The sequence below is a fragment of the Ischnura elegans genome, chromosome 1, assembly GCF_921293095.1.
Source record: "Ischnura elegans chromosome 1, ioIscEleg1.1, whole genome shotgun sequence".
In the NCBI taxonomy this organism is placed as follows: Eukaryota; Metazoa; Arthropoda; class Insecta; order Odonata; family Coenagrionidae; genus Ischnura; species Ischnura elegans.
This window is the reverse complement of record NC_060246.1, coordinates 68,878,550-68,905,628: the sequence shown is the minus strand read 5'-3', so window position 1 is coordinate 68,905,628 and position 27,079 is coordinate 68,878,550. Positions and strand designations below refer to the sequence as shown.

The window sequence follows — 27,079 nt, the reverse complement described above, 5'->3', positions numbered from 1 at the left end:
CGGGTATATTTTTTATTATTATTTGTTATTTTAAATGGTTTCTAGTTGGCTGGAGTTTTCATCGCCAACACAAACTTTTTCGTTTTCACTCATTATCCTGGAAGTCTGCAACCTGCAACTGTAACATGTCGGAAGGTTGCATAAGTCATCTTTGTCACGAGCAAATAGCCTCGCGGGAAATACTGACGCATTGGCATGCATCCAATGAGAAACGTTGCCTCTCGTCTTCTTTACGCTTACATTTCAAGAGAATTCAAGTGGAAGTACAAAAATGGAGGCTTTAGGAGTTTTAGCTGTTTTCCAAGCATGCTTATTATCTGAATGGAGCGCGTGGACTGAACAAAAGAAGTTGTAGCGCGCTTTTTCCTCGAGAAATTCAGAATGAAGTATTCAACCGTTTATTTTTTCCATTTCGAATTCAAGGCCTTTTCCCTTTGGCGAGTAGGATTCTCTCCTGTGAATATTCATCTAGCGACTTGATTTCGAGAGAAATTCCATAAAAGCTGCGTGATTCATTATGAATATCGTTCCAGTCATTCAGAATTCCTGGGATGAGCGGTTTGATGGTAATTGAATATTTTCGTGCTGTTAAACGATGAAAATTTCTCATTGCTAATTACGAAATGAGCAGCACTCCACGAAATTTGTCGTTTTTCCACACGCTCATTGGTTGATTTTAGGAAATCACTTGTATCAGTCGCATGCAGCTGAGCAGTTGAAGTCGTTCGGCTTGCTGGGGAATGCACGAGTATTTGATTGTTTTTTTTGCGAAATTAGGACGATATTAACAGCTAAATAAAAAGTCACGAAGGAGGCTTGAGATATTTAGAAAGCTATTTTTTTCTTCCCTTTGAAAGTTATGCAATGGAATAGATCTTCTCGAAGCCGGTTTTTAACGATTTTATAATGGCATCGAGAAAAGGATAATATCAGCGTAATTAGTGCCAAGACGTTAGTCTTCCCGTGAACACACAAGGCATATCAATCGAGATTCCATATCTTTGCATTAATACTCTTAAATATTCTCTTACAACGTTTCTAGTATAGATAAAATAAGTCATTAAACACTCCAAATCATTCCAATGTATTTTGAGGTATTTATGAATTTAAATTACTTTGCTCCCCGGAAGCAGTAGTATATTTAGTCCTTAAGCTAGTGGAAGGGCAAGGCAAAGCTTATGGCTTTAATGCCCTCTTTAAGTTCAAATGGATACGTAGTTTGCTGGAATTTGTATAATTGTCATGACTCGTAGTCAGAAAATTTCTAAATTTACTCGTAGTTATATCATGATATATTTTGTTGTGGAATGCTACAAATATAGGGGTTAAAACTTTCATATAAGAAAGAGAGTAAGTCACTGCTGTTGAAAAATTAAGTATCTCCACATCTTTTTTTTTTTTTGAAAACACATCAGAAAATTGTAAATTTGACCTTTGGCGCCTGAGGTATTTTATGGCAGGAGCAATCGACATTTCTGGAAGTTCTCCTCTAGTTTCTCTCTCCACCACATTCCACTGAAAATCTTCCTTTCTTGCCAGAGTTTACACGGAATCCTTTTAATGCCACCATTTCATTCTTTCTGTGATGGTCACGAGACCAATATCGGGAAACGATCGTCTTATCGGCTTCCAGAGGCTCGTTCGTAGCGAATAAAACGGCCAACAAATAATGGCAGTTTTTTTTGGGGAATGCGAAGACACTTCAGTGGAGCGCGCGCGAGCCAGGCGAAAGGAATTATTTCCAGAGCCATAAAATTATCTCGGCCAAGCCACTATCCGCTTAGCACTCGGTGTCGTCTCGCCTCGCCTACTCTTCTCGCACGTTTTCCTTCCCCCAATGTTCGCAGCCTGATAAAAATCTTCATAAGCCCCCACGGAGTAGGAATTTTCCGTGTTCATGTGAGATTTTCATCGCACACTCCGCCGCCTCGCCCGACTTATTAAATACCACCCTTCTCTCCACGAAAAAAAGAAGAAGAAGCGTATCCTCTGGGAAAACAAGTGGAAAACACGATAAAGTACAAGTTTAATCGTTTTATATACCTTATTTTGGAGTGCCTGATGATTCTGAATTATTTGATGAACTCAGTCATTAGATTCTAAAATAAACTTCGTTATATTCTACGCGGTATTAATAGAAAAACTTACTGGTTTGGATCATTTTAGGTCATTATCAGGAGGCATAAGAGTACCAGAATTGATAATGACCTAAATAGGTCGAAACTGGTAGTTTTTTTTATAAATACTATGTGAATTATAACAAAGCATATTATTAAATCTATCATATCAATATTCCACAAAGTGAATTCGCTAACCATGGATTTAATGTCAGTAACTATTAAACATTGCCATTTGAATTACTTTTGTTCCTTGATTACATAATCATGAAGAAATATCATAAAATGAGAAAGAAGGAGATGAAGTGTAATAAAATGACGTGATGAATTATGGGAAATGGAATAGATTTATTTTGACAGGAATTCATGTCGCTTAGAATGTTTTAGTCTCTTTTTTCTCCTCTCATCGCCTATGCCCTCCTTTTATTTTCGTTCCGTTCTGGTGTTCGTCATCTTCTTCTCCTCCTGTCGTCTGTCTTCTTCTTCCTTTTCACCTTTTCTTCTTTTTTCAATTCCCATTGTGCTTCCCCTTTATCCCTATTCTTTCATCCTCCTCCTCTTTGATACGGGGAGGGAAAAGCACGCGGAACGAAACGAGCGAACGGAAAAAAATTTCTCCAACTCGTTAAAATTCCTCTCGCGTGAAGAGGGAACGAGGAGGGAGGCCGACCGAGGGTGCGGGAAAAAAACAAAGCTCTGCTCACGGGAGTGGAATGACGAGTATTTAATTTTTTTGCTCTTCTCTAAAGTAGATTCCCCATAAAAAGGAATCCGTGTAGTAATTTCTATTGTGTGATACTTTTGCCTCCACAATTTTACTTCATGGCTTTTTCCTGCTCACTTATTAAAGTTGAAAGTACAGTATGAGTGTTAAAAACTATTCTAATATTCCACTTTTTTGACTTATTACAACTACCGAGGTTTAATTTCGCAAAAAAATTATCAAAGTGCCTGTTTAACGTTTAATACTAACATTTCATAATATCAAGTTGTACTCTTCAGTATTCATTGAAATTCCATGTTAGACACGTACAACAGCTGAAAAGGTTTTAATACATTAGAAAAAGTTTTTTCTCGTGAAATATAATGATGTTAAAGATATTCTAGAATGCTAGGATTTTATTCTGTAGTAATTGTTTATTATAGTGGAACATTTAAGTTTGCAGGCCTCGGTGGCGACGAGGTGAAGTCCACGCTACCCAAACCGAAGGCTCTAGTTCCGCCTGGGTACAGTAGATATAATCTTTCCCATCAGAGGAAGGTTGTATCTATTAGTCCTAAGTTGCCACTCGTTTCCCCGCCCGCCGTCGTTTTTCGTCCCGCTAAAAATTAGTCGTTAGTTAGTTGTCGTTAGTTTCACCCGCTAAAAGGCCTTAAATGAGCTTTTTTTTCCGGGCGATAAAGATTTAAAAAAATTATTGCTTGAAGGGCACAAGTACAGCTATGTAAAAATTAAGTATTTTATTTAGTTAAATGTTGCATATATGAAGTGGAAAAACATCGAATTAGGAAATGTTCGGAGTAAGCAACACAACAATTTAAGAGCCTTGCAATTATTGGAGGAAAATGTATTTGATTTAATGTATGCAAGAATTGTTATTTGTGGGTGCACCTTCGTGGGGTACACAATTAGTTATGCATCAAAAAGGATCAGGTTACAGTCTTAAAATTGACAATATTGGGTTCAACTGGAATTAGATGAAATATCGAAATAAATTTCTAAAGATTTATTTGTGCACAAATCAATTAGGAGTTTTAATGTATCCGGGAATCGAAAAAAATTAGCCGATAATTTTTTTTAGTGTTTTTGACGAAAAAGGTGGAATAATCGTCTGAGATCATAGTGGTTCATGTCTATAGTTATCGTTAGATTCTCTTGAGTAAAAATTGCACAATAACTTCACATCGCCCGTAGTTTTCCAGTATTACTTATATCTGGGAAAAATACACTATCGAGATGAAGGTGGTTGAATTACTGGATAAACTTGCAGAAAATTACGAGTTAGTTCTCTAATACGTGCATTTTCAATAGACTTTTGCTGCTGAGCTCACAAATAAGCCATCACAATGTAAATATATTTCTATCTTTATGGCGTGAGTTTGAATATTGGATATGGTGGAGAATATTTATTGGACCCAAGAGTCGTATAACTGAATAGTAGGCAGAGGAAATAGAGCAGCACTCCACCATCACATAATACTAAATATTACTCAATATTAAAATATACAATTTCAATATAGTTTTCCACTGTAACCTGCCAATGAATGTGTAAATGACTGTAAATAGTGGAAACTTTTAATATTTGGTACGAATTAGTTTTATGCATTGTTCAAAGTCTTGGTTTTTTGATTCTTTAAAAACGGACGTATCCATTCTTATCCTTCACACACAACGCTCGTTACCTTCGTTTGTTTTTATTTTATGAAGAGAATTTTCAACATTATTTCCTGGTAACTGTTGGAACCACGTGATTGAATGTCGGGAGAGAATTTTCGCTCCGGCACAGGAGCTATATTTTATAATTCCGCTCTTTTCGTTACAAACCAACTCTTTGTTTCCCATTTTGGTGCTCACATAATATTGAAAACCTACGTTTGGTAATGAAAGGCTTTTTTATTCTATGTTTCCTTTTGGATTTAAGTTGGAAAATGCATTTTGATGAAGAGATCTTAAAATCCTATTTCCAACTTTTCTCCTTCCTGCCTTTCTTTATGTTCTTTAGCATAGTAGTGTAGGTTAAATATTTGTTTTTTTTTCAAATTACTGATGTGCAAATTTTATCTTGAAACTTAATTTATTCTTTCATACATTTAATTATATATTTCTTTGAAAAACCGATTTATGAAGTTGGTGTTAATGTTTATATTAAAATAAAAATATAAATAAATATTTTTAAGCATGAAAAATATTTCAGAATGAAAATAAGGCAGTCTTTAGTAATAAGGCTTCTTTTTGTGATGAGGAGGTATTCAGAATTACGTATCGTTGCATTTTTACGATAGGTTTGGGGATATCATTTATGGAATTAAGTTCTGTTCAATAATAAATTGATAAATCATTTGTAAATCATCGGAGTCAATTTTAAAGCAAATTATTACACTTCTCCCTATTCTCTCTTGAAATTAGAAAACAATGCTGTGTATAATAGACTGGTCTCGTCAATAGGTCATACATCTATTCTTGACTATCGAAGCTTTACTAAAATTGTATTAGTTTCAGAAATGTTTGGATTTTTTTAGAGTGAATTAAAATAAGAGAATCAACACGCACCCCTTGCATGACGCCACCTCCCACTGCGGCACAAACAATCACATCAAAACCCGAAGCACAAGCGGAACTCGCTCTAGCCAACCGTTCCATCTGATCGATTATCTTTCCTCCCCCGCCGTGGAGGTACTTTTTCTCACACTAATGTTCCTCGCACGGCATTTCTCCGCGGTGCTGGGCACTTCCGGCCCGGAATGTGGACAAGAAGTTTCGTCCAAACGCAAAGGGAAGAGAGGGAGAAGAGTGGCCTCCTTAAAACCATAAGGTATTTGCTCGACCATTTACCTAATGTCATTCGGCATAATGTTCGAGAGCCTCAAACTCTTTTAATGTATTAATTTATTTTCAATTTACATGCTAGCGATATGACGGCCGTTTCGAATAAATTGAAGTTGCTTCCTAAGCTGAAAATGCCAGAATATTCTCTGTACCATTATTAAAACATGGCTTCCATGTAGTTACCAAAAGACGTTAATCATGTAAAATAGTTTGGAGCCGTCGAAACATGAGATTTCAAGAACATCTTAACAAGAATTTTTCTAAAATAATATTTGATACGAAAGTCAATTGCAATCATTGTTACGCAATAGGTCATAAACTCAAGTCGGTAAGATATCTGAATAGTTTTAGAGACATTTTGCGGAATATTAGAGCTATTATGCTTTTGATTGTCTGATAATAGTCTCAAATAGGTATTTATTTATTGTAGTTATAATTATCATTAACGGTTTGCGTTAAGGGAAGCATATTGCAGTTATTCTTTCTATTCAGTCCATGCATTTGTAGCTTCTGTGAGACCAAAGTAATGATAATTTTATTAGTTACCAGCATTCATTTCATGGGGTGGCCATCTGGTTTACAGATAAAATGATATGCTTGGCATTAAAGTCATTCCCGTAAGCCACGATTGCTAATGCACTCATTTATGTGTCTCATTGGCCTGAGATCGAGCATTGGAACCAGCCACTTTGTATGCAGGCTGAGAAGGGGATGGTTAATGGAGATAATGGGTTGATTTATTTTGTTCCAGAGCGTCCCGGCGATAGCAGTAAGGACTGTCACATCTCCCTCGACGATGGGGAATACAAAGAGTGGAGAGGGGGAAAGAGCGTGTTTGAACGGGGGTCGTCCAAAGCGAAGGGGGTGTGGGGAGGCGAAGTCACTGTGATGGAAATGGAAAGGTTAGGGGCTGAGGGACGGGAGAGGAGATACGGAGTGAAATGAAGTTGAGGCGGAAGCTACCTACGTTTGGTCGTGCAGTAGGCCGCCGTATAAGCTCGGAAGTGGTGGATTCGTTCTCCTCTGTAGATTTGGGATTCCATCATCCTTATCGGAGTGTGAAAGACCATATTCTGTAATTCCGATTTTACGTTGCCGGAGATAGGCGAATCAGAGGTGAAATCGAAGGCTCCGTTGCCGTCAGATTTAGTCGCCCTCCAGTCGTTGTTGACTTACTCCGACACCGGGATAAAGGCAGGTATTCCGTAAGTCATTTTTTGGTTCTATTGATTACCGATTATAGTTATTACCGTGTATCTAACGGTTTAGGTGGGTTTGCATGGATTACGACGCAACCGTTTGAATTCATCAGCCTGTCCCTATTTCCTCATTTTCTGGGATCATAGTGGATAGTCAGTGACGCACAATAATTATCTGGTAAAATGCTTAGCTGGTAATGTATTTTTTCTATTCACGAATTGAAGGAAAACATGTGCGCTCGCTCTTCATATAACTGCCAGTTCCGTCAATGAGTTATTTACTCAATGACTCCAGTTTGCTACTACCTTTCTCATTGAGCTTCGCATGGAGATTCGATCGGCAGAGTCCATCTTCTGTAAGCAGCAAAAAGTCGGTATATCCAGTTTGATTTCAGAATCGGAAGCGAAATATTTACCGGCAAAAATTCCGTCGTTTACCAAAAAAATTAAGAAGCCGTTGGGTGCCATATATTCACTTTTTGAATCATGTTGTTGCTGCTGACCGTGGATTCCGTCCTGGCATTTGAGCATTTGATCCTGAGCACCCACGTTAATGTTCGATAAATACCCTCCGATCGCTCTCTGTGGATTTTGTCTATACAAACTGGTCACGCGATACATTAATCTACGCATGCACGTTAATGTACGTAACACACACAGGAATTAATTTGTGAATACATCAACGCGAGAATGATCGAGAAAATAAACCGTGGAACAGTGGCGAAGCTAGGAATTTCGAACGGGGCGTCCAAAAACAGGGGGGGAAGTTTTTGAAAAAGAGGGTACTAAGTTGAGGGTTTTCAAGTAATTTTAACACTTATAATACTATAATTTAACACTCATAATCGAAAAAACTTCATTTGATAAAGAAATATGTTGTAGATTCATGATTTTTCAATATTTTTTTTCTTTTACGAAGGAAAATAATTGTGTTTTTATATTTCGGGGGGGGGGGGGGTCCCAGGGGGACCCAGGCTACGCCACTGGCGTGAAAGAACCCAATTAGTACAAATACCATACCCGCATGTTCCGTTCGTGTGCGCAAAAATCGGTCATGCATTTGCACAAAACTTGTGCAGTGCACAAGTGCACGTCGAGTAGCCAGGCCTCAGTACAATATTTCCTACCGCTTGCTATGAGAGATATTGACATTACGATACCTCCACTGCACAAACGCTCAACAATCGCCCACCGAATCACACCCGCTCATCTAGTAGCCCAAAAATACAAATGCGCTCAGTTGGTAGTAACCGGAGCATAAACGATCACCCCTGAAGCTTGGAGAATTGGAGGTGTGCGTATATGCTCCGGCTACTGCCAGCTGAGCGTATTAGGATTATTGGGCTACTACATGAGTGGATTTGATTTGGTGGGGGATCGTTGAGCGTTTGTTCAGTGGAGGTAACGTTATGTTCTTAATTGTGTACCTTTGTGTGTGAAGAGAATCGTGATGTCAATCAGGCTGTGGCAGTTGTGCACTGAATGCTGTAATGCCGCGCCAAAAACTTTGAAAATCTGTCGGAGTAAATGGTTGTCCGCATGAAGACCCGTGGAATACTGGAAATAACCCAGTAGCATCATCTTGATGCGTTAACGCTAAAAAGCATGTCTTCCACATTTTTATCTCTCTATTTTTCTGAGAATTTCTCATATGTTTTTTTTCCCGCGGAAAATGGACCGCAGTTCCAAAATCGAAAACTTCAATCCCAACCCGCGTGCATCTACTAACAAAGGACAAAAATTCGAAAGCGTTTCCTACCAATGATCTGTGTTACCATGCTACTCTTTAATTTCAATATTCGTTTTCCATTACAAATTTCCAATGAATGTGTAAATGACTGTTAACTGTGAAAATTTTTATATTTGGTGCGTATTTGTTTCATGCATTGTTCAAATTCCCTCAAAAATGGTGATTTTTGCAACATTTTTTCTCATTGGCGCCACTTGTACCATACATTACCCTGTGGGAGGCTCTGGCCCAACGTATTGAAGATGAGAGACCATGAGATGGGTATTACCACATATTACACTTTCTCTATGGTATAAACCAATGCCTACCCCACAAAAGTGCTCTCGGGTTCGATATAAAAGTTCATTTTCTCAATAATTAAAAGCAATATAGCTGGCGTATTTGGTCTATCATATCAAATGAAGTCCAAAGTTATATCTTATTGCAAAAAAGAGTGCTTGCTCTGACAAAACTTAATTTATTTACAAATTTTACATTTTTCTTCGAAAATTTCGAAATTTTAAGGCAAAATGGCGAACGGATGATAATAACCGTACTAATAAAAATTGTATCTGTAATACCCATTCGGGCACGCAACTTTTGCCGGGTATTACGATTCGCTTCTAAACAAAATTGTGGCCAAACGAGACACCCTAATGGATAATGGGGTGTAATAGTTTGAGCGAAGGCTTGAGCTGAAGCGTGCAGTGGAGGTGAATGGAGCCCACGAGTGAAGCGAAGAAAAGGAACACTGCGACGTGTTGGAGTGTCACCCCCCTTACCCGGAGCGAGTGCTTCTCGTGGACTCCGTCCTTCATGGATTCTTCTAGTTACGGTCGGAGGCGCCGGCGCCCGGTTGAGTGGCCTGAGAGAGAGAGAAGGCCCTCTTTCGATGAGATCCTCGTGTGCGCGCCGTCATTTTTCCGTCCGCTGAGAGAGTGGAAGGTCGAGGGCGAGGGGGGGGGGGTGTTATCGAGTGGGGGAAGGAATGCGAGTGGTTGTAATGAGGGTGGGTTCTCAAGGGAATCGATTTTTATTTGTTTCGCCCAGAGGGTAAGCCTAGTCCCTCCCTCGATTAATTTCCGTGCCTCCCATTCGGTTGAAGCGAAGGCTATAAATATTACGGGATATAATGAATCTTGGCTGAGTAGGAACACTGTGCTCTCCGCGCAATCGAAGGTAACTGGGAATAATTGACACTCTCCCTTACTCTTTCTGAGCTACAAAAAATTATCTATATTATTTTTCTATTTCTTATGTACTAAAGATTTTTTTGCTGTAAATATGAATTGGGCGTTCAAAAGTTATCATTGATTTCGGTGTAATTTCTGAGGACATAAAAAAAAGAGTTATTAACATATAGGACATAAACTTAGAGACATATAGGGCATAAAAAAAGAACTATTTATTTTTTAAATGTGTAACGTCGGCATTAAACCATACCCCATTCAGAAATTCAGTCATATTTAATATTAGGAAAGGCTTTTCACAAAATTAATGATAAAATCATTATGGTTAGGATATTGCTCATTTAGCCAGCGTTTCAGCCTAATGGATGCTAAATATCTTTGAAAAGGCTTTTATATTACTAGTGCAACAACTATTCAGTGTGTGCTCAACAATTAGACAAAAAAAACAACTCAATCCAACAAAGAATTCATGACAACCAGGAAATGTATCACTGAAGGATATTTTTTGCTGATCTTCTTCCTTCGGTTGAATATTCGTTCTGTATGCTAGTTCAACTTCAAACTTACATGCAAAATTCAAACCCAAGCATAATAAGAATCTCCAAAACTCTTCATTCTTGGTTAATTTTACTAACTTAATTGCGATGGGAACCTATGATCACTCTAGGTAATTACTCCATTCAAAAATGTATGAAATTAATGCAATAAATTGAATTAAAACATAATATAACGTATTACAAAATTTTTGTAAATAGACATTAAATTCATGCCCAAAAATGGCTGAAACATTACAGTAAAACCATGGATTGTTTGATTACTGCTGTAACAGGTAATTCGAGGATTGCATAGTCAATTCCAAGCAGCAAAAGTATATTTACATGACATTCTGAATGTAGGTATATTAAATAAAAAAACACTGAAAATGTAATATAATACGTTTGACAAAGAACAGAAATAATAACATACTCCTAATATTACTGTAAAATAAAAGTGAAAATAAATAATTTGATTACTGATGTAGCAGGTATTTATAACATTTGTTCTTGAATGATTCCACAGTTGTATAAGTTTTCTGTCGTAAATTAATTTATCGGAATTAAAATCGAAAATTTTTTACTTTTTTTGTTAAGCAGTCTCAATTCAGTAGTTGGTCTATTTTTTCGAGTCTCACGGAATGTGAAGGGTCGTCTAGCGCCCGGAGCGTGTTAACCTGTCATCTTGTTTGAAGGCCGTGACGTCCGTGACCGATACCGACGGCTTCCCGCATCACCGCGAGTCCTTTAGGGGGCGGCCACCCGTGGTTCTATTGCCCACCGTGATTGTCATGCTACGACTCATTTTCGTGCGAAGTCACACGCTCTCAGCAAACTGATGCTCACTTGTCGAAAAGGGCGTAATGGTCAAACCGCAGGGTGAGCAAGTCTCATGCAATATATTTTCTTGCTCTACTTATATTTTTACGGTGAAAAAATGCTTGTAGGTATACGTATATTTTGTTTTCAATTTACAATTTTGGTGCTTTTTGTTGACCCTGTCTCGGAATGTCTGTGATTTATTAGCGAAGTCAAGTAGGCATTGGTTTATTATTACTTCTGTCCTTTTTCTGTTAGTTTTATTGAAGATAGCGTATTTTTCTGTTCCCAACTTGACACTCAATAATTTCTTTTAAATACAGTAAGTCTACCAAAATATTTCTCGGTGGGTACTCCGCCGTGAATGAGATTATTGCCGTAAGTACTGTTGGGAGTGGAATGGGCGTTGAAAATTATAAAAAAAAAGTTTTGTTTGTTATAATAACGACTTCATTACGAATAATCGAGTTCTATTATCACTAATATGGCGGATTTGACGATCTCTCTCTTATACAAGGTTAAGACTATATCATGTATAATTTTTGGAGATAGAAGTCGATAATGATCAGGTCTTGAGTATAAGACTTATGACGGTATGATAGAATAAAGGCGATCATTGAAATGGATGAAGTGAACTGGTTGAGTATACATATACTAAGCGATCGATCAACTTTTAGTCGTATTTTTAAAATTTGTTATGAAAACGTTCCGTACTAATAGTGTCCAATAAAGATGCTATTTGAAAAGAAATTATGATATTCCATCTCTTATTTCAGCATAGGTAAACTCGATGGAGATGACAATTTAAGTGAATTTTGGCCATTTGGGCATGAGGAGCGAATTGATTGATTAAAATGGAGAAAATATTCAGTTTATTTAGCTCCCTGTTTATCCCTACCACCAAGCAATTATAAACCAATGCTCTCGAGAATTTAGTACGTGACCTTCCCAGTAATCGAGGTAGCATCCTGCCTTAATATGCTTACATGTTATGTCTTTCTTGGTCTTTCTGAGAAATGCTGCAGGTCTAGTGCGTGGTTCCCAGAATATTTAATAGGCACCTTGCCTCCAATTTTCAGACTTTGCTGAATGCTCTATGTTTAGCAGCTGAGCGTTAAACACCTACTATACACTCTGTTACGACTCACGAATGTAACGCATAGCCTAAGCCGTTAACGGCTTCTCTGTTTACTCGATCTCCTCACCTCTAATTGCTGTCTTTCCGGTTATTTTAGTTCAATCCATTTGGCGCCCTGTAGACCAGATGGTAGCCCATATGGTGCGATTGTCAAAACAAAATGTTACGTGAGTGTGAAGTATGATCTCCTCCTGGCCATTCATGACAGTTGTCAAGAGGACTGAGATACGGTGCTGACATAATATATGCGTACCTCTAATAAGAAATTAGGTGGAGAGAGACAAAGTTATATGTCACTACGTTTACCAACTATTCAGCTCATAATCACAGCAACCATCCGTCGAAAGGTGATCCAGATAGTGCTTAATGGTTGCGAAAAGCTATTACTAGTATGTATAATTTTTTAGAAAGCTTTAATTCCTTTTAATTCCTTTAAGCAGGATTCCTTTTCTCTTCAATAATTCAACTGTAATATAAATTCACTCGCTCGAAATTAATAACACCTGCAAGGATTATAGAATATATTCTATTAACCCGCATTCATTAGTTCAAGCAGCACTAACTTAACAGAGGCACTTAGTGGGTAAGTAACGGATTCGTTGTTTAATTAGATCGAACCACAAATTCATGACTTCATCAGAATACATCATATTCTTCAAATTCCTGTTCCGTTTTAATGACAAAATCTGTGATTTTAGTATGAAGCTGCGCATTTTTTGTATGAACATGAATAATAATCGTATTATCCTCTCCTTATATTCAGATGAGAACTTATGCCGTGTCAGAACCTTGTACCCACTGATACACGCATCACGTTTTCGTGAACACCTTTGAATTCGTACTTGAGAAGATGAATACCCTCGTTGATTGATTCGTTCAACTTAATTTACCTTAATCCTTGACTCAACGAGGTTAAGGTATCTGAGGACACTAAATTACTTCGTGCAAGAGGTATTTATTTCACTTTATGGGATGAGCTTCATTAAGCAAGTGTAGCTTTTTGAGATGTTAGGGTGTATAGTACATCTGATTCTTTAAACAATTATGATACTCATAGGCGCGCAAAACTAATTCTATAGATGTAAATATATTATTGCGTTATTAAGAAGAGACATAACTTGACAACTGTCCAAATTTTTTTGACGTTGAGGTATTGTTATTTGGATATGGAGAGAAATACTGTTCGCCAGGTGGTCAAAAGGGCCGTGAGCCAAAATTCACACAAAGATGTCTACTTGGTTGTAAGGACCATAGGGTACCAAAATATGGCATTGATACCTCTGTTAAGTGGCATTTAAATATATCCCTGCCGCTGGGCTTGTTAACCTTTTCGATAGGAGAATAATTAGCTTAGAAATTATAGCTCTATGTAACCCCACCCTCGATGCAAACTAATGAATTGATGATATCCAATTCAATTTTGCTCACTATTACCAAAATAAATGAACGGCGATTACGGAGAGAAGTAAAAAAAAAAAAAAAAAAAAAATATTCACTAACTCTTGGTTAACTATGTGGTATTCCATTATTTCCTGGATATAGACAGTTACTTATACCACTTATTTTATAAGAGCGCGACCCGGGTTTCAATGAGTAATCATCATCATCAGGCGCTAATTATAATTTGTTTATCTTGTTGTTGTTTATCAAGATAAACAAATAAACAAGATAAACAAATTATAATTAGCGCCTGATGATGATGATTACTCATTGAAACCCGGGTCGCGCTCTTATAAAATAAGTGGTATAAGTAACTGTCTATATCCAGGAAGAAGTGAAGTAGGTTTGTAGCCAGCTAAAAGTGCAAATGAATAAAATAGTATATTTTTTCCTGTGACCGAACGGTCCTGACTTAATGAATATGCCTCGTATTTGTTTGCTCCAACGTGTCAGGAAGGCGTGGCTTCTCCTTTGATCAAATAATCCTTGTGGTTCAAGCATCAGAAGCAAGCTGCAAACTCAAGACTCGATAAAATTTAACTTCAATTTTCTCAGTATCATCAAGATAGATGAATATTGTGTCCTATTAAATTTTATGATAAATTTGCTCCCAAGTACCGAGAGACCTACTATTATGTCTAAATACTAATTCCTCTTACATCAGTGGTGCCAGATAATACCTAAAAGCTTCATGTATGCTCACAGAATATTTATTTTGTAATAGGCTGTTCACTTATATCTTTTTCGTCTTTAAGAATGAACAAAGCTTTTAAAGATCAGCTTGAGCTAACTTTTTGAACAAAGACAGTATCAGTCATTTTTGGCAATAGCCGTGCCGTATTGAATATTAGTGTACATCACCGGTAATCATGCTTACTTTTGACTTTCTCAATTCGTACCTCATGATCACATGCTGTGATCTATATTGAGGAAAATTTATATGACATGGGGTAAAATTTGCCCTGATGACCTTTCCAAATACTCAATTTTATATCGCCAACAGCTACATTTGGTCAATTTATAAGTCTTAAGTTTAAAATATTATGTTTTAGTGAAAAATCTAATTCATTGGTGTGAGTTAGTATTTTGTTTAAGAAAAAGAGAGAAGATTATTTTTAAATATACGAATGGAAAAGTTTCCATAAAATCCGTGTGATAGGCTAGACCACTGTAATATTTCTCTAAAACCTAATTTCGACAGTGTGAGAATGATAATATGAATTTTTAAAATCCTTATTTGCAATCGCTGTAATAATCTCCGACTTCTCTTTCGTCTTATAAATGCAGAATTAATTTTTTTTAATTGTCGTAGTTTTTTTGTGGTTTAAAAGTAGGTCATAGCCTTTTATTACACACTATTTTCCTGCATGCTAATTATTTTGGAATTTTTCCTTGTATACTGTTCCTTAAATCCATATCGTCATGGATCTATGTGTGGAATAACTTTTTGTACTCCATATTTTTCCCGTAACCCACACATACATATTCTTGCGAGCGAACTGTTTGAGCCGACCTTTATTTTGCGGAGCAGAGAGAGTTTTTCAGCGATGCGCCACAGCCAGGCATCACATGAGGCGCTTAGCGCTCGCAGCCTCTCAGCAAAGAGCATTTATAAACGGAGCCCGTCTGTGACGTTCACCTGCTCCCCAGTGTTCCCCTTCACAATTCCCCTCACTTATTCGGGTTCAGGAGTTCTCCTGCCTTTGACGCGGGTTAATTGTTGATGTTTTTTCTTGGCTACGATCACTGCGGTCAGTTAATATCCCCTTAGTGGTGCCAGATTTCTTTTCTTATTTTAGCCCTCAGCTTGATTTGTTTCTCTAAGTTGTAGATTTAAATCCAGAGTAGAATTTCAGCTTCAACTAAGAGACTGAAACTGTTCCAAAATATAATAGTGCCCTTAGAAAAAACCTAAAACCTGACGAGATACCTTCATAGGAAATTTCTAAGTTATTTTTAAGTTGCAATTTGTATAATATTTAATAAATTGATGCGGCGATATGGATAAAAAAATTTGTAACATTTTTCAGCCTGCCGATAGAAACTGTTGAAATATTCTCTCATTGGCGCTTTCCTCAGTTTCCGTCAAACAATTCTCAGGAAATTATATAAGCAGAACGGCTTCCAGTGCAAGTTTGTTATTGTCAAATGAATTATTTAATGAATAAATTTCCAAAGTAGACGACGTAAATCGGTCAAAACTCCTGAGTAAGGGAAGGCAAAGTTACTCAGTTGTGTACGATAATGTCCAATCCTGTCTTCACTTAAGTTCATAATTCAGTTACTCTTATTATTTTTATTTCATGTATTCGTTTTGTATAAATAATTTTATTGTATTCGTAATGTCATCCATAGTTTGAATATGAGATGTGCTTTTTGAGTTTTTCAACTAAATTATAATTATTTGACAACGTACGTATTTTATCCATCTAACAAAGTGATTCACTTTTCCAAGCGTCCTTACCTTGCGGATGGTACGAAGTTTCTAAATTATTGTGTTAAGGATGTGTACCGAATACAAAAATAGCGCACACCCACCACATTTCAAAAAATGGTTTAGAGAGGGTTTTGGTGAATAGGCCATAAATGAGTCTGATTACTCCAAATGTTAAGTAATTGTTACCTTCCTCTTCAAAACTTTCGTTTAAAAAAAACGTGTCAATTTAATGGATTCCGTGATTGAAAAAAAGTGATGAAAATAAAACGGATTACTCTTGCGTAGGAAATGATTTAGGCTCCGAGATCACTTTAGCATTTATGTCACGGTAGCCTTAGTATGTCTACCTTACCCAATAAATTAGGGCTGTTCGTTGCAGTGTGTTTTTATACAGTAAATTTCATCAGGTATGTTTTAATTTCCTCATAAATTGCGAGTCATTTTCTGCATTTCTGTATTTCTCAAATTAAATTCACACAGCTATTTTAGTTCATATAATTTAATAAACCTACTTCGTTTTTTGCGTTTCTACGATAAAAATAGCACGTTAGACAACAGTAATAAAATTCTGTGTGTAACTGTTCCATAGTATCTCCTTTTTATTGGCTTCATCAATGCACAAAGATAATACTTCTCCATTGAACAATGAAAATTACGTATATGGAGCAAGATTTTAAAAATTTATCAAAAAATCGCCCCATGTTATTGCCACCGTTTTTTATGAAAGAAATGAAGGCAACGCGAAATGTTTTATGTGAAAATGGAAGTGGAATGTATTAATAATAATTCTCAATTTAATTTATAAATTTTAAATAAATTTAATGATATTTTGACGTTAGGACACATACTAATTAAGGGAAAGTCACTTTTTATAATAGAATACCTTCGAATTACTTATACTTAAGGCGGAGAAATTTCTTTGCAAAACCAGGGACTTAAAATGTCATCGAACATGCCGCTTATGTCATTTTGATGTTTTAGCAGGCCTCTTTCGACTGAAGGTGAATGTGCATTTCAGGAAATATTCGAAGGTCTTCATCGCCGGCAGCAAAGATTTTCTCTTCGTGGCGCGTCATCGCCTGTCACAGTCAGGTTCAAACCAATACTTCCACTTTCCGAACTACTGGTGTTGACATTGGAATTGAGTGACGCTTTTGTGAAAATCTTTAGGCGAAGAAATTCTCTCGAAATTATTTCTTGTTCCAACGGAATAAGGAAAATTCCACGCATGGTAGTTACTCAAATTCCTGGAATGTAGCAGATACGAGTGAGAGTCAATGGTAACCACTACGTCGTCGGCACGCGGAAATACATTAGTCTAATAAGTCAAAGAAATGGTTGATTATTTACCTTCTCTTCAATGTGAGGCGATTCAAAGATAACGCGGGATCATGGCGCATAGAAAACTACGTAAACTTCATGCCATCGCGATTGAAAACATTATAAATGACATTAATACATAAATACTGATGGTAACGTTTGAATATCATTTATAACATTTATTTGGACCCAAATATATTTTCCCCGTTTGTAGTACAGAATCCGATATTTTTGGGTATGTACTTCTTCAGAGTTTGATGATCTCACTAGGTGGTTAGCCTTCTGCGGAAGAAGTTAAGATCCAGGAGGTTAAAATTAAAATCGAGGCACCATATCCCCTGATTCTCGAAACAAAAATTCAGCCTCTTGTGCCATAGCGTCGTTTTTGTTCTGGCTGGAAGGCAGTGGACAACGTAAGAATTATAAGTAGTTTGAACTAAAAGAAACACCCATAAAATTTGGCTCAAGAATGTTTTTTACCGAGCAGCCATGGCCCAAAACTTCCCATAAATCTCCATTCCTGCTATTTATTCGCTTTTTTAAAACCCTAAGAGGACGCAATACTGAAGCTCCACTGGTCTCAGTTTGTCACGTATTACTCTTTTGAAATTTACCCATAATTTTGCAATTTTCACGGCATATAAATATGAATTTTTCAACATTTTCATGTTTATAAAATTCAAGGTATTATCTTAGTGTTTTCTCAGGTGTTAAATTTTTATATTTGAGATGTAGGTCGATATTGAAAACGGTCTACTTTATACGCATTGAAAATTTCAAGAAGATAACAAGTTTTAATGTATGGATACGTAACTTCTATAACTAGTGCCTCAATATTTAAATTTTATTCATCCCAAACACCCTGAAAGTTTCACGATGATATCAAAAGTATTAAAAGAATAATTCGTCGTCGAAAAAGTCAAAGTACGACTTCTCGAACGGGAGTATTGCCTTCTCTCGAGGGTGTTAAACTCTATTTTCTTTGAACTGCCTTAGTTGGGACGTCCACGGCTTCCTCATTTCTAAATCCCCCTCATCGTCCCTTGGCCCTCTTTCACTTGGCGCCGCCACCGATGCTATTGAGCAACAGGTGAGGGGATAACGGCGGCGTGCTCCGAGTCGCAAGCCGGTTCTGCCCCCTGGTGGGAGAGGCGCCCTGTGACGCAACCGTATTATTCGGGTTGGCGGATTCCAAGGGATAGTTCCTAAATCACGAATGGAGGGGCGGAGACAACAAATGTGACCTTCAGCGAACGGAGAGTGCCTGTGACGAGCCCGAATCCCCAACTTCCGACTCTTCTCCCCTTAAGGCCGTTTTAAACGGTATACGGAATTGCGCAATCTGACGTACGTGCGAAGGCGCAATCAAAATTGCGTCGTGTAAAGCGGTGAATTGCTAGAACACATGCGAGAATGCGTGGATGCGAGACGGCAAAATAGCCCCTGTTCTAATTTCGTTCATTCATTCGCGCAATTCCACGCCATTTTAGAAATTAATGCAGCCCTAACCAGCGCAATTCCTTGCCCCGTGTAAAACGGCCTTTATGAAAATTTTACAATGACGCGAGCCCTATCTCTCCAGCAATAGCTGCGCATGTTTTACCCTGTAGAGTGCGGTGTTGTACTCGAATGTCTGACCCTGAATGTTTGCCCATGCAAGGCTGCTTAAATGGTACTTTTTTCTCTCGTGAAGTTGGCTCTCTGCAATACTTTTTTCTTGAAGGGGTTCCGTAGATTATGCGATCTATACCAAACAATTTTTTCCTGTGTTTCGGAAGGATTGAAAAAATGCTACTTTCGTGAGTGATATGGGCATCTTCGATGCAAATTAGGGAACATTTATGGTACTTATTATGCAGATTAGTAAATTCATTGGCCCAAAAACTTTATTTTTTCTAACCGTTTCAGTCAATACTCAAGCTTCGGCACCGTTTTAGTTCAATTAAGATTTTTGCTTCATTCACTACTCTGTTAAATACTTGGCTAATTGATCAGAATTGCTTAGGCGGGTTTCCTTATTTTTTATTTGGACTTCATTGCAAATTTATCTTCTTATAAACAGATGTATTGGAAATAGGTTTTCTAATGATTCCAAAAATACTATTTTTACACAAACCTAAGAGAGGAGCGCTATCTTGGGGTGGTCTGAGCAATGAGCATGCCTCTTGACTATGGCCACTTGTTCGAAGCATCTTCCACAACAAACTGTCGTCTGACTCCGTTACTTTCTTTTTATACCTGAAGTTAGTATTACCAGTATTTTACTGCTTATTCAAACCGGAAGTACCACGTGTCATTGTGCTTCATCCTTGGAGTTATGCTTTTTCAACTCACATGTGAAGTGCTTTGCGTTCTATTACACGGAGTCAATTGAAATCGAATCGTGCTACTTTCCCTTATAAGGAATCCTCGCTTCCCCGCATATTATACTGGAAGTTACTTTCCATTAGAGGTCGGTGGTGGTGGATTTAAAAAATAATTATAATGCAATTACTTGCTTTTTCATCCCGTTTCTTATTTTACTATATTCGACTTCCTGTAATTTCAAGTGAAAAAATGTAATAGCCTATTTTAGTTCATTTTGAAGAGTGCGATTTTTGTGAATAAAAAGTAAATGGGTAAATTGAAAATTTAGGGAATTTTGGGATGGAAAAAACTTAAAATATATTAGTGCAATTTAAATATACTCAGATGTAATTTGCATCGTAATAACCTTTCGACAGCAGCAGCTACACGGTTTGCACCGATATCGTCAATACATTATCCGATAATTCCGTTATATTCTTTGAAGGCCATTAATTCTTCGTTTGAAGTTCATTACCGGCCCTAACCTACTTATTCATTTCTTTTTTATTTTACTCGTACCATCGTCATTATTTGATGCCTTTATTTGCCTCTGTAGCCCTGCAGAATAAATGACAGCTTACTTGTGAGTCGTGTTATTTTCAAAATATTGCTATTAATTTTTTGTTAAATGTTTTGTTACCTAACCATATAGAATAAAATGATCCTAAATACGAATTGAGGAGGGAATTTCGACTCGAAGATTGGAGAAATAATTTTCCACGCGCATTTGCTTAGTCATTTTAATACAGTAACTCTTTAAATGTAATGTAGCAATACGGACTATTATGTATTCTAATGTATCAATTTCATTGAAGCGTAACTCGGCGAAAGAGATGATTGATTAATATCCATTAATATATAAGATTGCCTCCCTTATTCGATTGATATCTGTTGACGAAACTTTATTTATCTTCCTGTTAATGAGCAATCTCCGTTTTCCACGAGATTAATCCGCGCTATCAAGTTGGCTCTCATGATTGCATCTTTATTAGAAAGCAATAAAGATGCAATATCTCGGAGGCATGAAAAAATCTGCTCATGGATCCAAGCCATCGGTTTTTGGTCTTCAAGCCTGAATCACACGAGCATTTTTTCCGTCCCTCAGAGTGATGGCTCCAGGGATAGCTTTTCAGGGACCAAAAAAGTGATCGCCCGATCCATTAGTTATTGAATATCACGGTCACTCCACCTCCCTTTTCCCATTGCTTCTTTCGTCGCTTTCCGTGTTTGCACTGTCATTAAATAATAAATCAAACGTGGCGTTACAATCGCTGTTAAAAGGCCGTGCTTTGTGATTGGCTGAATGACGTGTTAGTGATGTGCCGTGTAAATGAGACGAGAAAAGGAATGTGATTCTCATCCCTGCAGCTATGGTGGAAAATGATAGTATAAAACGATCATTTCTTCCACCATCATTGGAGCGATCATTGGAACTATCGCTCGAAAGGGAGGGAGAAAATTTGTAATTCAGGCTTAACTTACTATATTTTGCGGTTTTTAATATAAACTTCCGTATTAAATGACGTATTAACAAGAGATTTCACAACTCGACGGTTTCCAATAAATAGATTGGATCAGTTTAGCGGATAAAGGTTTATTCGTACGTAAGTATTTCTGCGTTGGAGATCGATTATTGATTGAGACCGATGGTAAAAATTGATTTTCCGAAAAATATAATTCCTTAATACATTATAACTCTTGATTTATTCAGACGCTCATACTTTTTGTGATTTCACGCTAGTGCTTATGAATGGGGGAATTTAAGGGCTCTTAATGAATAGAGAATGGTACGTATTTGATATCTATGGAAATTCCTCTCGGCTTTCTATGGATTTAACCCTTCATGAAAATATTCAGGGAAACGCTGGTTTCTCCTCTCTTCTGGAAGTGTACCTTTTAAATAAAATCTCTTTCAGACAATTAATTTTCATTCAATACTAACTGCTACTTACGTTCACGTTTGATAATTGGAAATTTACATGAAATGGAAAATTCCACGTTTGGACTCGGTATTTTTTCAAGGTTCAATGAGCATGCAGTGTTAACCGGATAATGCGATAAGTGAACAGGGGAAGCTTCCTAGCATCCCCTCGTTGCACAAAATTACTCTCCTACCGTACGTTTTCTCCCATTTACCATTAATTGTTTCCCCTACAAGCCTTGTGATGTGAACGGATGCGAAATTTTTATTTTAGTAACGTATTAACATCAAGATGATTTTGAAGTTTTTTTTCTTCCTTTCTAAGTATTTTATAGGGCCAGTGAAAGGCCGTATTTCTCTATTATAATTAATGGTCAAGTAATAGTTACCTTGTATTCCAGTTTGAAATAAAACAGCGTAGAAATTGATTATGTTGGACCTACCACCGTAAAGTCCAAGTGAGACATCGGTTTGTATTAACATTATACATAAAAGAAAATAATCCATAATGTGAAAATGTGACCGCAATGACCGGGAGTTGAAATCAATCAATCGCTGAAGTTTTATGGATAATTTGATTTATCTCTTGGATTTATGTAGCTAAAGCTGATGTCTTTTTGTTTGTTTGATGTTACTGTCGAGATGCGCGGGTGAAAATCTCATTTTTGTACTTTCGTCGATAAGGTGTCCACCATCGAGGACTACCGGCCTTCCCGCTACGGCACGCGCAGCTTCACCACCTCGTTTGCCGAGTTCTCGCCCGTGGCGCCAGCCCTGCGGTCGTCGAGCAGCGTCCTCGCCGGCCGCTCCTCGAGGGTATACCACGAGAAGCACCACCCTCCGCGGCGTGTCACGTTCGATCTGCCGCCGTGCGATGGCGCTGAGAGCTCTTCCTCCTCCTCGTCCTCGTGGGGCTGCCACCCGTCTGGGGGCAGCACCGCCGTCGGGAGCGTGGCCGAAGTGGCGGGAGTCCAGAGTTGGCTCCGAAGCAGGAGGATAGTGATCCAGTCCCGCGGCTTATCCCCTTCGCCGTCGACGTCGCACGCACTACTCCACCAGCACTCGCCCACCCTGCTCCAGCAGACCCGCCCCCCCTCCCCTCCGACCACCAGCTACGCCCACACCACCAATTACGGCAGCGGGGGTACTCTGCCTCCTCCGCGCTCCTCCGCCCGAGCGCTGCCACACCAGTTCGGAAGTCAAATCGCTCACGACACGGCGGGATACAGGAAAGGCACGCTACCGGACACAGCGCGACTCTACGGGAGCAGCAGCCTCTCCAACTCGACTCTGGTGTCTTCGGGCGTCCTCAGCCACCACCACCACACGCACCACAGCACCACCGGTAGCTCCTACCAGTTCTCCACCAGGGGGTCCTCTTCGGTGCTCGGATCGTCGTCTTCGTCTTCTTCTCCCCTGCCCTATTCCACGTCTTCGCATTCGTCGTCGTTCGCAGCCCTGCCGCCCGCAAACACGACGGCGGGAGGCGTAGCCCTCCACCACTCGCCCCCGCACGCGGGGCGGAGGGTGTCCTCTTCGACGCCGCCGTCGGCGCCCGCCACGGAACTCGGCACAGCGCTGCTGAAGGCCTGCCGGGATGGCGAGGAGGACACGGTCATGCAGCTCATCCGGAGGGCCACCCTCGTCGGGGCGTCGAGCGCCGACCTCAACGTCACCGACCACACGGGAAGGGTGAGTGAGCAATTATGTTGTTTGCAATGTTAATTAATATATTTTTTGAAAATTTGTGCATGTTACAGTGTATTAATTACAATAGAGGACAAAACTGGATTCAAGTTATATTCATACCAATTGTCTACCTAAATGGATTTGGTGTGTGATCGATTCCATGTTCAAAAATGTATCTTTTTGGAAAATGTGAGCGTGTTACTGAATTTTAGGCAAAATATAAGCCATTACTGGAATTTGTTAATCAATATGGATTCAGGCGAAATGCTGGATTAATTTGTTCGTCGTAAAATTTGAGTGACATGTAACCGCGGTATAGATAGCGGAGAAATTCAAGGGAAATATTAAACTTAAGGGCTAATTATCCAAAGGAAAGTAGTAAACCTCCTTGATTTTAACTGGAACCGGGATTCTCTTCCTAACAGGATAGCATAATTGATTGATAACCGTGGCGAAGAAGACGATCCAGATCCAGTATAGGTAAAGGCGTGCGTATTTTCCTTTGCGAATGTTCGTATCTTGGCAATTTTTATCTCTCTCCCAGATAGATCATTAAAGGCTTCGACCTTTTTGTTAAATTTCGCCATAAGGAACCACCTTCCACCCAAGCGTTGAAACTTGGTTTGTGTAAGTAGGTGCATTATTTTATATTGAACGGCAAAGTGATGTATCTATATTAATGCATGAATCGATTTTATTATCATGCTAGAAACCATCTTACTCACCATCATGTTTACCATAAAAATTAAATACCTGGGTAAAATATTCTTAAAAAGACTTGTTTCGCAAACATTTGGTTTCTCGGATTTTAAATTTTACAAGCTCTTAAAAGATTCCTCTGACTTATTTTTATTGCGAAGATTTCTTCAGTCTTTCGGGAAAAAGATGGCAATTCTTCCAAGAAAGCGTAATCTTATGCAACAGGTGCTTCATGAACAAATGCTTTTATTTAAGTAGGTAATGGGAATGAAATCCCATATTTCGTGGTACAGTAAAATGTTTTCGAGCAGCTGAAAGTCCTAAATAGGTTGCCGTTGACGGTCCTTTTTACACACCGTGGAAGTAACCTGTGTCATTGAATAGTGAATTATTGACAGAACATTTGATCCGTTGTCATTGGTAAACATTCTTCATTCATCTCTAATCAACTAAATATTTGGTATTACTTTTCAAAATTTCAACTCATTTACTACCTTCGCTTGGGAAAATTATAATTATAGTTCTTACGTATTGTTTTAGTGGAGTGGTATTACTAATCGCAATTCATAAGCGTCACCGATAAAAGATGAATATTATTCCGCACATACCCTTGGTAAATAAGGTCTGTAGGGAGCCAAAAATCAGCTGCCAACGCAACTTCTTTAGGGAAATGCTTTCATATGCCTTATATTGGATGTATTCCTTCTTCGTTAAATTAAATATTACTATTTGTTTGGTTTTTCTACTCTCCTCAGTAGATTTTCCAGAATATCCTTCAGAAAAATATTTTGCCCTAAGAAAAAAGATGGAACCCATCATCAGTCAGAACCCTTCGACGGGTATTTTCTTTGGAAACACACGCATATTCAATAATATTGCCGTTAGAGTTTTGATAATAGGGTACCAATTAATGAATTTAATGGTCACTTTACTTTAAAAGGTAAAAATATCCCTGAACGTATCTGCATACACGTTTATTTGACCGTAATTTATGGCTATACAAGTTTTGGCTATCGGACTATAATTATTAAGTCCACCGCATGACGGGTAATCTTCCATGAAAAATTGTGGGTGAAAAATGTTGAAACCAGCTATTACCGAGACCATTCAATTTTTTTAAAGCTTTAATAAGGAGATAATAAATTTCTTTAAATCCATCCCGCTTAATTTTACCAATGCGGAAGAAATTGATCGCTCCTGAGGTGGTGGATTCTATTTTCGGAGTCGAAAATTTCCTTTCGGAAAATATTGTGCTATTTTTATGTTCCTCTCATGGCATGTTTCAATAAGGTGTTAAGATGGTGGAAGATAAGACTGCGTCTCTTGCTGGCTATGGTATCCTTTCCGAAGAAAATTAAGTTTTCATTGATTTTGTGGGAACTGTTTTTATTTCTCTGTTGGATATTGAATAGCAGCGGGATTTTGCGTTCAATCACTCTACCTCTATGCCTTTTGGGGGACATTTTGGAGTGCATATCTGCTTTTTAGTATTCTGAGGTTCATACATAAATGAAACCGATGGCATTGAGCTTAAAGATTTATTTCTTTAGATTAATGAAAATTTGAATTGACGTTGCTAATATATTTAGAAGGCCAAACTGAATGTTGCAATCTGCGTGTTTTAAAATTATTGTTGCATTGCTTTATTTTAGAGGTTGAATGCTAAATATCATTTGATGTACACAATATTGTTATTATATGACGGAAAAATGGAATAATTGTGGATTATTATTTTGAGTCACGAAGAATCTTACAGCGAGATGTAAAATTTAATGAAAATTACTGGAAATACAAGTTACTCAAATGGCATCAACACTCACAATTCGTAAATAGCAATATTTCATTATTTTACAAGGGATATGATGTTTGTATCGACATGTTTCAGTATCTCTGGAGTTTAAACAGGCGCCAAAAACGACCGAATTTGTATTCACGAGTTGGAAATTGCATTTCCTCACCAAGATGACCGCACGAGCGGTTGGGAATCACTCTTATTCGCTGGATACCCACCGAAATCCTTCTAATAAATAGTGGTACGCAAACTTCTCCGTTGCTCGCAGAGCGTGAGAGGGCAGCGTAGAAAATGAGGATCACTTGCGCGGCATGCATCGGAAATGACGTTCGTTCGCGCGCGTAGGCGTACCTGAAGAGAGAAGATGTTGAATTTTGGGGCCAATTCAATGATAGAACGATTGTCCTGACTTCGGCATGAAGTTTTATTTTACGTTCCTAGTAATACGACTCCACGTTCGAAGCGGTCAAGAACTTACAAGGCTCGCATAAAAACAAAGGAAATGCCACCACTTCTCATTACTTATGTTATAATGCCGAGCTGACATTTAAGCAATGCCACTCGCTTTTATTAAGACCCATTTTCAACACCTACGTCAGTCAATGGCAGGTTTTTTTTTATATTCACCGGAGTTTTTATAACTTTGGCCTTATTTCTCGACCGTATTCTTAAGCTAACGGCGGCGCCGTAAACAGATTCAGCTAATGCTGTCCTTTTTGCCTTCCCTTCTTTTCGGATCCATCGCCCTCACCAAGTTGGGCTCTGGTGAACTTCATAAGGCATTGATTTTTTTTACTTTCGGGAATACTTTAAATTTTGTATGAATTTCAATGAATGTTTATACGAATTTCATCACGTTATATCAACTGAAATGGGAGTCATTGGTCACTTAAAGTGGAAAATTGCATCTGAAATTTAATGAAGAGAACTTTCTCTTTAGTTGTTGCATTTTTATAACTTTACATTGAATTCTCATGGGAGGTAGTCCTGTTATTAAAGCGTTCGTAATTACGGGTTTAAATTCATTATAGTAGAGGTTATTTTTTTAATATCTAGAAATAATTAACTGCATTTCCTCATTAAAACGGTTGAATTAAAAAATATGCTACCTTTACTGTTAGTGATCGTAATCATTGATCATAAAATTTACCCTTTACCTTCCA

At 38.0% G+C, this 27,079-nt stretch overlaps 1 protein-coding gene across 1 annotated transcript in view; it reads left to right on the top strand.

The window, feature by feature from the left end:
* The window catches only part of LOC124162860 (uncharacterized serine-rich protein C215.13-like), a 225,681-nt gene that overhangs the window by 82,515 nt on the left and 116,087 nt on the right, over positions 1-27,079 (top strand). Inside the window, exon 3 of the mRNA XM_046539542.1 lies at positions 22,421-23,428. Coding sequence (XP_046395498.1) covers positions 22,421-23,428 — 1,008 coding nt within the window. The remainder of the gene's footprint in view (positions 1-22,420; positions 23,429-27,079) is intronic.